Here is a 10,703-nt window from a genome sequence, read left to right as displayed (position 1 = left end):
TCATGCTTACTCAACAAAAGAAACCAAACAACCAATAAAAGATAACTCAAAAACAAAATGAAAGTGACAAAAATAGTAGTTTATTCAGCTCAAGGCCTCTTGTAAGCAACAAGTTGCAAATTGCAATCAGTTCACCAGAAGCAAATTGAAAATTTGAAATGATCAAAATAGCCAAACAGTGTCAAATTTGACGTCAGTGGCTATTTTTCAACATATAAAATATATAGCAACTTCTCAAATAAGCAACTCAACTTATTAACTAGGGAAAGAGTAGATAGGTGAGGGGGAATTGTCAAAGTGATAAATTGGTATATGTAATGGCCGTATCTTAGTCACACTTACAATAATTTGTCAACAAGTAACACAGAAACCATGAGAAATTAATATTATCACCAGAAGTATAATTTAAATATTTATTGGTGTTGATTTAACTAATAAAATAGTAATTAAGTTTTGAGAGGTTAATCGTTTTCTTATTTCTTAAGCCAATTCAGTACTCACATTAGTCTTGACTAATTGAGATTAGTGTTAGTGTAAGATCAATCTAAGGAAACAACACTTTCTAACAAAAGTTGTTCCATACTCAGGAGTCAGGGCTCAAACTTTAAAATTCTACGGTAGAAACGAATCCTATCCATTTTACTACAATCCTAGTCGGTGATGTGATATTATCCGTTAATTAATATTTAGGCTCAAGTTTAATCTAAGGTTCAACTAAATAGAAAAAAGTATTTTAAAATAATATTTATATAAAACATAAGAGAGAACAGATATTTGGGGACACAACTTGCCAAACTTTGAAGTACCAGGTTCATTTGTCACTAGCCCTCGTTCTACATTTTCCATGCAAGAAAAAAAATTTGAAGTATGACTGCCCAAAGATTGACATAATTTGAAAAAATTGTGACTCTACGTAGCACACTGCTAATCCGTCTTCAACATGTGAGGACGTGTAAAGTTACATGATCTGTTTCATGGATTAAGCACGTTAAAAAACTTTTGCATGATAAATAACAAAGAAATTTGAAACCACAAATTCTGCATGTTCTCATACTAATGCATACTGAATTATTGTGTGATATTTTTTTTTTGTCTAAAAGTTTAAATTATTAGAGATACATTTTCTCTTCGTGTATTTAACACTCCATCGGTCCATCTGCTGCAATTTGCATGACACGTTTTGTCCTTTTTAGTATGACTCAAATATAATGTTATATTTAGAAACAATTACTACTATTTTAGTGAGATAGTTTATAGTGATATGAATATTTAAAGCTTATTTTACATCACACATTTCAAAAATATTTGCTTCTTTCTTACTACGCTATCCCTCCTACTTATGATTCAACATTTAGCTCGATCTATTCTAGATGTCTTTTTTACATCAATGGCATCAACTGGAGCTTGCACCGAATTGCTTACCCGCAGAACTCATTTAACCTGTCCCTGCATGCTCTTTCGTTTACAAGGGACACAATTTAACATGAGTACTGCTTTACACTCTTATCTGGGGTGGGGCATCTTATACCTATATGATCAAAACAGTATCTATATGATTAAAACAGTATCAAATAAATTCAAACGGATGAAGTAGTTACGTCTTCCACACTGTAAATAATGTCCCACCAAAGCATCATTAGACAGAGTCACACACAGCGCAGAGTCATATTTGGTGAACACCAATATTGGCTCTTTCATATTTTAAAAATATTCCCACGGTAGTTTCTTAAAGTAATTTAACTTGTACTATATATTATAGTGGGTAAGAAGTGGGATACCTCCAGCTGGACTAATGTGTACTACAAGTCTAAATCAATGCATATGAACACGTTTGTTACGTTTGTTGATGTATTAAATAAATAATGTGACAGATTAAGCCAGATGGGTTGATTGATGCTAACATCAAGAATGTATAAGGCCAAATCCATCGACAGACCCTCAAACTTGTCCTGAAAATTCACTTAGACCCCTCAACTAAGGTTTGTACCTATCAGGCACCTCAACTGCTTAAATTGATACCTATCAAACACAAAATGTTGATTTGGCAAGGCTCCTTGGGCTCGTGAGTTGAAGAAAAAGTATTATTTTACTTTTTTTTAATTAAAAAACTTATACTTTTATTATTTTATTAATATAATTTTTTAATTTTAAAATAAAAAAGAAAAAGAAAAGAACAAACCCCTCTCCCCCTCCGTTCATCGTCTTCACTGACCCCCCTCCCCCCGCGAGCATCATCATCTTCACTGTACCCTGCCCCATCCCAGTTCATCATCTTCAACCCCCATCCCGTCATCGTCGTCTTGACACACACACCTCGTCATCTTCTTCATAACAAAGAAAAGCAAGATCTAACAATATTTTCAACTAATCCCATCTCCGGAAAATCAAGAAACCCGAAATTGAGAAAACAGCAACACTGCCAATCACGCGATGGTAACGACAAATTCTTCCTTCTATCCGCAGATAGATTATTAACAAAATTTGTGTCGAATATCTCAAATAACATCCCGCAATTAAAGCTCTAGCATCTCTGCTCGGAAAACACCCTTTGAAATCTCTACTTGCTTTGTCCAAATATTCTCTGCAACCTTTAATACTCAAAATTTTTCAACACTGTGCCAATCCATAAACTCCATTCAAATGCATCGATGCATAACCACCGTTCACCACAGCTGTCCCCGTCAATTTATCAATCAAATTTCCAACTGATGCGTCAATAATCATCTAATTGATTGTTTGTTTGTTGGAATTGGATAAAAATTTATCATCTTCATCTACTTCTCCATTGAAGGTGTCATCTCCATCATCTGACTCCATTGAAGAACAGTAATTGAGTACTTTGGTCTACTCGTGACGGAAATTACCATTGAACAAGAATGAAAATGTCAACATTGTTGCTGCGACTATGTGTGTGGGTGAACTGTGTGTGCGCGAAGGGGAGAGGGGGTGTGAAGATGACGACTATGAAGGGGTGTTGCTGCGACTGTGTGTGTGTGTGAATTGTGTATGTGCGAGGTGGAGGGGGTGCGAAGATGACGACTGTGGAGTGGGGAGGGGGGGTCGAAGATGACGACTATGGAGAGGGGGGTTGCGAAGATGACAACTGTTGAGGGGGGGGGGGGGGTTTGCTTTTTTTCTTTCTTTATAATTAAAAATTACATAGATATTTAAATAGAAATATTGCCAAATCAGCAATTCCATATTTTAATTCTTTTTGCCACATATTTTTTTTCAATTGGCACTTTTTTCCAAATCAGCGCGTGTGTGTTGCACACACTTGAGCCTTTTACTGATTGGGAAAAAAATGATCAATTGGAACCAAATTGGGGGGTTTAGGGGTTTAATAGGTACAAACCTTAGTTTAGAGGTCTAAGTGAATTTTAGGAACAAGTTTGAGCGGCTATCGATGGGTTTGGCCAATGTATAATTATTGTGGACCAATATTTGAAAAACAAATATTGCTTGCCCTATAATTGTGTTGTCACTTTTAACAAATGATATAAGTGAGTGTTCTGGCCATGTAGGTATTACTATATATGTTTATACATTCTGGCTGACCAAGAATCTACATGGATCCTATATAATCTCCACAGTCACAGCCAAAATAATTAGGTACACGCACTATTCACAACAAGTGGTATAACAAATGTAACAAAAGATGGATAAAATATAAGATTACTTCTCCATTTTCTTTTTCATAATAATTTAGTATTTGATATTTACTAGCGAAACAAATGAAATAAAGATAAAATATAACACGAAAATGCAAAAATGCTTATATTAATTAAAACATGTCGCACTTCATATCTATTTAGAGAAAAATATTTACAAGATACACAAGACATGCACATTGTATACCTTAAAAAATTGTATTTCATTATGTGATTCAACTCTTTTTAACATTATATACCATTAAGGTATACAAATGTGAGTTGTGTAAACCAAAGTTATATAACACAGGTAACTATCACAATATGATGTTTCAAGGGATGAATTTTATCAATGAGTATAAGAGGGTAAATGTTTTACTTTGAGCCGGGGGTCTATCGGAAACAGTCTCTCTACTTACTTAGAGGTAATGGTATGAACTGCGTACACTCTACCCTCCCCAAACCCCACAATGTGGGAATATACTAGGTTTGTTGTTGTAGGTGATCATGAAAACGATCTTTTTGTATAGTTATTTGGTATACATATTCACACTGACTCAATTAATTGGTTGTACAATACGCATAACTATATACATATTCACACTGGCTCAATTAACTGGTTATACAATACACATAACTAACAAGTACAACGTTTTTAAGGGACAAGTTTATAAATTGAACGGAGGATAAATATTTTGCTTTGATTAGGTAATCATGATTCAAGACTCCTGAAATTTATATATATATAATTATTTGGTATATACGCTTACATTTTTTTTAACAAAGAATCTTGGTATTACATTTGCTACACTTAAAGAATATTAGCCAATCATCAATCAAATGCCAAACAATATTATTGAATCTGCCAACACCAATCATTTTTACACTGAATATTAATTTAGATATACTCAGGAATAACTATGCCATAAAATACTAAGAATCTCAGTTTAAAACTATTGCTTTGAAGAATCTGAAACAATGTTGCAAGTTTCTATTTCAATTTTTTTTTTTAAAAAAAAATTATATTTGTTCCCTAGTGCTAACAAGTTCAACGGAAAATCCAATCTTACACATCAGCCACTACATGAAATATATGTTATTTCCTCGAGAATTTTATTGGATATTTTTATTTTTTTAAAAATATATTTAAAGAGTAAATTAAATACCAGCTAGTAATTAATTGCAACTTGTAGTGGGACTAAATAAAGAATTATGTCCCCTAGTCTGACCTGTTGGTACATAAGAAAGGGCAAAAACAAAGGAATAGGTCATCTCATTACATCTAATCAATGTTAGTGATCAAGAACATGCCTTTTTGTAATTATTGATTTTATTTATTTGTCTTGAATTCTGGTGGATCCATATTGCAACATCCACATATACTAGTGCTTCGATCATATAACTTGGAATTAGAGGAGGTAATCAAATCAAATACCTTTACATACCATAAACAAAAATGAGAAAAACAATATAGAGACAGCATATAAAAAAAAGAGGCATATAACATGTATAAGTGTACTGAATATATTCATTGATGTGGAAGTAGAAAGAACGTGCTGCCGACATCAAAATAAATAAGTCACCCACCATAACAAAAATAAACCAAAAACCACTCACAGGTTTTAGTAATATATTACTACTTGTTTAAAAATCAATTTTTTAAATTTTCTTCTTGTATAAGTTCTTGTTTAATACATTGTTGGCATCTGATTTTCCACATATTATTGTTTTTTCTATATATAAGAAATAGTAAGCATAACAAGAAGAGGTAATTAAGAGATTTTGCTCATAAATCATAATTGTCAAAGTCATACTTGAAATTAAAAAAACTGGGAAGTAGTCATTAGTTTGGCTTGACTATAACTTGTCCCACTAACTTAATCACTTAAATAGCAATTAGCAACAAATCAATACGCTACTTGCTGTGCATGCGAACATATTTTCTTATTAAGAAAATTCATAATCCTTGTCTTCTACTTATGAATTAAGAATAAATATATTTCCTGATATAATTAGCTATTCTCATCCACCTTAATAACTACATATTTCTTAAATATGTAGTTTCGAAAATTCCATTCACTTCTCTCTCTCTTAGTTTCTGTGCAGAACTTCTCCCTAATTGTTTGTATGACTAAAAGTAAACCCAAAAGGTGGTTATGGTGATAAAATTAGGATTTGAATTTTATTGGTTTTGAATTACACTAAAACAACTTTAGGCGTTAGTAATTGAGTTTTGAATTTAAATTGGGGTCATTTGGTTGGGAAAATGTTATCTCGAGATAATTAATTTCGGAATTAATTATCTCGAAATTAGTTATTTCACCATATATATGGGATAACTTATTCCATCACTGTGATGTAAATGGTAGGATAAATAATCTCAGGAACTAACTATTATCTCACACCAAACATGGGATAAAATAGTCCTTAATTTTATACCAAGAATATTTATCCTAACACGTAATACCATTGAATTGAGGATTAAAAGGTATTTCGAAAGGCGCTACCCTCTTCTTTACTTTTACAGTTTTACTTCCTAACACATAAAACGTATTGCAATCATATATGTTTTAATTTCCAATTAAAACGTAATTTAGCGTGTTGGATTCTTTAAAAAACTTAGGTCAAATAAGTAAAAAGACTGGCTCTTCTTATTTATTTATTTATTTTATTTATTTTCAGCAATTGCAGTGACAGACTTTCGTTTAATCATGCTCAGACGTGACAAAGCTTGTGGTTTGACTAGCTGATATTTTCTTTTTATTATTTAAACTTGCATATCTCCATTTTTATTTGTTTTTTCATATAGGTTTTTTTTTTTAAAGAAAAATTTACATCAAATAAGGAAACTCAGAGAGAAGACTGAAAGGTTCTCTTCTTGTACAACATGAATATAGTTCACTGTGAGAGGTTTTGAGACCGGGCGGATCGTGTTTCGTTTATTCTATGGTTCAAATAATAATAACTTTGATTCAAGCTGTGTACAAATTATAAACTTTAGAAACCACTAACTTAAAAGGGCTATGGTTTAAAATCCATAAACTTTGTAACATGAATCCACCTATGATTTTAGCCACCATAATCCTAGACAACTTTGTTACCTAATTATTGAATTACGTGATCAAATAGTCACTTTATCGATTATTCAATCAGATTATATTCTAATGATTTACAAGTTAGCATGAAGGTATTGGGACCAGGACATAACCAAAACACCTACTAAAATAACTTACAATTTTTGCGTATCCCAAATTCACCAAATCAAAAAACATACGAATAAGAAAACTTTCTAAAAAGCTCTAGTCGAATCAGACTTGAGTAATATAATTGTTAGTAGTAACAAACAAAATCAGATTTGTTGAGATAGTGAGCTTTAATGTACATAAAGTTTGGGCATCTTTTTATTTTTATTTTTTTGAAACAGTTTTGGAACTATTCTGAGATGTGGCGGAGTATGAAAATATTTTAACTTCTTAAAATGTTTTGTAGGGAATCTTCTCAGAGCTTAAGCCTTTTTATTTTATTGAGACATTTATCTAGCTGTTTTGCGCAGGCATTTGTTTGTCCTAGATTCTACAGTTTTGGCCTCAATTTTTTTGTTTATGCTATACACCAATCTAATATATATCATACAACAAAAATAATTTTAATTTTGCATTTTGCTCTTCTTACAAATTTTAGTTAGGAAGCAATGTATAATTAGTATACAGACGATTATACACCGATTTTACGCTTGTTAAATGCTGAATATAGACCGACGACAAGTACAAACTATTATATGACCAAATGGGTTATAAAATATTGTTGGAACTGACTAACGAAAAATGTTAAGATATGATGATTAATTCAATTTGCGTCACTAAAGGATCGTACTCGTGAATCACATGAATATTGATGAGGGCCAAAGAAGAAGAAAAAGATTAGTAGGAGAAATGATTAGGTCTTTAGTTTATTGACCACTTTTGCCTGCCTTTAATTCTTTTTCTTTTTTTCGGTGAAATAGATTGCATTAATTAAATAAATAACGTTGCAACAATGTACAAAGGGTAGATTCAGTCCGGTTCTAGCCTTTAATTCTTTCTCTGATTCAAAAGCTCTATAACTTTCCTCGGCATGGAATTAAAAGAAAAAAATAGTGAAACAGAGGAATCGACTATCCAAATGTGCCGAAGACATATGAACAATATATAGTAGTTTGTGTGTTCCATTCATACCATCCTTCGTTTCTTTTCGTTTTTCCTGTCCCTACGTCTCATAGAAAATTTCTATGTAAGAATAATTAATAGAAAATGTATTTTGATGGACGACAAACATGTAAGTATAAGTGTTCAACTTACAAAAGAGGTTCAGAAGATCATTTTGCCAATAATTAATAGAAAATATCTATCTGAGATATCTCTTGACTTGTAGGTCCCAACAAAAACTTAGAATTTCGGCCCAGCAATTAAACAGAAGTTTATTAGGAGACTGAATGAAAAAGGCTTCCACTTTCCTTTTTCAATATTTACCGGAAAGAAGGTTATGTTTTGGTATTTAAAAATAATCACTACATTTATATTGAGATTGATTATGGATACGATACACAAATGTCCAAAGCTTGTTTAGAATCATAAGTTTTAAAAACCTTTTATTTTTTAGATGAACGGCGGAATGAAAAGAAAAAAAAAACTGAAAAAACAATAAGGAGAGTAGGTAGGGGAGTGATGCATGTGCTTTAAAGAAAGTTGACCCACCGTAGAATAAGGACAGCCAAAACGTGAAATTGCTGGGCATCAAAATAATACTACTACTAATTAATTGTCAACACTGAGGGCTTAAGTTACCGTTTACCCTTTGGTTGGTGGTGGATAAGATTTCATGATATATGTATACTCATTGACGTGTATATACGTTGGATTTGATATGTACAATTGGGCCCTCTTTTTCAAAAAAACAAACACCCCCTAAGCTAGTCTTTTTGGTTATAAATATATGTGTCTTGGCGACAGAAAGTTCCACACACAAAAAGAGTAGTCTTGTTTTTTCCATTTAGCTAGCCAGCTAGTTTCAAGATTGTCATAACGATTACTCATTCTTTCTAGTGTTTTTTGGTTGTTGAATTAAGTTAAGAGTTAGAAAAATGGGAAGAGAAATTGTGAAAGCATCAGAATCAGTTGAGGAGACAAACTTCAACTGGTCATCATCATCATCACCATCATCATCATCATCATCATCATCATCATCAACAACAACATCTTCATATGAAGAACATGAGAATAATAGGATGCCATTGTTGGCATTGAACCATGTTTCCTATGTATGCAAATCTGTTGCTGCATCTGCCCAATTTTATGAACAAGTCCTTGGTTTTGTCCTCATCAAGAGACCTTCTTCCTTTGACTTTGATGGTGCTTGGTATATAATCACATACATTCTCTCTTTATTTTGTTTTGGTTATAATCAGAATTTTAAGTTTACAGGTTCTAAAAATTTCTTTTTTAATGTTTTTGTTAGTTTTTTATTGAACTAGTTATACATAATTATCTGTATTTGTTCTAAGGTTGAAAAACAAAAATATACTACTTGTCAGAAGCTTTCATTATGTCCAAAGAAGGATTGGACCACATTGGGTCTATAGATATTTTGGGAGAGATTGTTTCTTTTGCTCGCACTATTACAATATTTACCGTTTTGCCAATGCAATCCCAAAATTAATGGGTTGATTTTATTTTTTTTCAGGTTATTCAACCACGGAATTGGAATACATTTGTTAGGAAAAGAAGATGCAGCATCAAAGAAGGGGAAAATAAATCCAAAAGACAATCACATATCATTCCAATGCACGGATATGGACCTTATTATTCAGAGATTGGACGACATGGAAATTGAATATGTTACAGCTACTGTAAAAGAAGGTGGAGTTACTGTTGATCAGCTCTTCTTTCATGACCCAGATGGCAACATGATTGAAATTTGCAATTGCCAAAATTTACCTGTTCTTCCACTTTCCTCTTGCCCTCTCAAGAAGATGTCTAGTCCAACTTTCGACCAAACAATGTCAGATCCATTTTATGGTACGTACATAAACATTATAATGCTACAAGAGAACTTTGCACATTATGTTTTTGAATGCAATTATGCCTTTTTAATACACATTTATCACTTAATTATAGTTAATTATAATGTATTTTCACTTTAAGTTTTAATGGTTAGGAATAAATAAATTAATTTGGTATAATCATATTAAATTTTTGCTGTCAACTCGATTGCTAATTTAACTTTATTAGTAATAGGAGGGATAAATTAAACATGTCATAGTTGCCCTGTTTTGTTATTAAGAGAAACTAAAAATGGAAATTGCACTAGTTTGATTGGCTCATTGATTTGATTGTAAATGCAGGAAATGGAACAACAAATGCAAAGATGAATTGCTCTGGAGAAGTTGAATCTCTTATGATGGAAAATTTAGCTTTGGACATGATAGACATTTCTTTTTGAAGTGATCAATGTAGCAGAAAAAAAGAATGATTTTTGCTCCTCATTAGTAGCCCCCCTTTATTTTTCAACCCAAATATATTCCATAAAAATCCTTTTTTGTATTATTATTATTATTATTATTATGTCCAGAGAGGTGTGATGAAGAGCATATATATAAATATATTATATTATTGTACTCTAGAATTTGAGATTATGGCATTATGCTAATGCATGATTGGTTGTCCAAGTCCAAAAATAAATGATTGAAGGCATGTTATGTGTTCTTATTAAGGAAGTCAACTCTTCTTATCAATTGCATTGTAAATATTTTCTTTAAATGTAGCGACTAAATTTAGCATTACTTTAGTTTTAATTGATATTGTTTTAGTTTGATTGGGTATGATTTTAAAAAAAAAATACAAGGACTTTGTATACACTTCTTTTTGCTTGAACTTTCAACCATCTTAAAATGTAAAGAGAAAAGGAAAAAAAACTTGTTGTAGGAAAGGACCAGCTTAGCTGCGATGGAGCTAGCATTTAAATAGAAAACTAGGGGATGATGATATAAGTTTGAAAGAGAAGTTAAAGTACCAAGTA

The 10,703-nt window shown here is 31.9% G+C and overlaps 1 protein-coding gene across 2 annotated transcripts; it reads left to right on the top strand.

Annotated features, from left to right (window-relative positions):
- The first annotated feature begins 8,567 nt into the window (after positions 1–8,567).
- On the top strand, positions 8,568–10,401 carry LOC107839874 (glyoxylase I 4). Of its 2 annotated transcripts, XM_047394815.1 has the most exons (4): positions 8,638–8,826; positions 8,860–9,044; positions 9,369–9,703; positions 10,030–10,401. In XM_047394815.1, the coding sequence occupies exons 1-4, from the start codon at positions 8,770–8,772 to the stop codon at positions 10,125–10,127; spliced, it is 675 nt and encodes a 224-aa protein (XP_047250771.1). In that variant the 5' UTR covers positions 8,638–8,769; the 3' UTR covers positions 10,128–10,401. The 2 variants fall into 2 exon arrangements, with proteins under 2 accessions (XP_016539007.2, XP_047250771.1); XM_016683521.2 differs by having other exon boundaries at positions 8,568–9,044.
- The last annotated feature ends 302 nt before the right edge of the window (positions 10,402–10,703 follow it).

The sequence above is a fragment of the Capsicum annuum genome, chromosome 8 (assembly GCF_002878395.1).
Source record: "Capsicum annuum cultivar UCD-10X-F1 chromosome 8, UCD10Xv1.1, whole genome shotgun sequence".
In the NCBI taxonomy this organism is placed as follows: Eukaryota; Viridiplantae; Streptophyta; class Magnoliopsida; order Solanales; family Solanaceae; genus Capsicum; species Capsicum annuum.
This window is presented reverse-complemented; position numbering and strand designations above follow the sequence as displayed.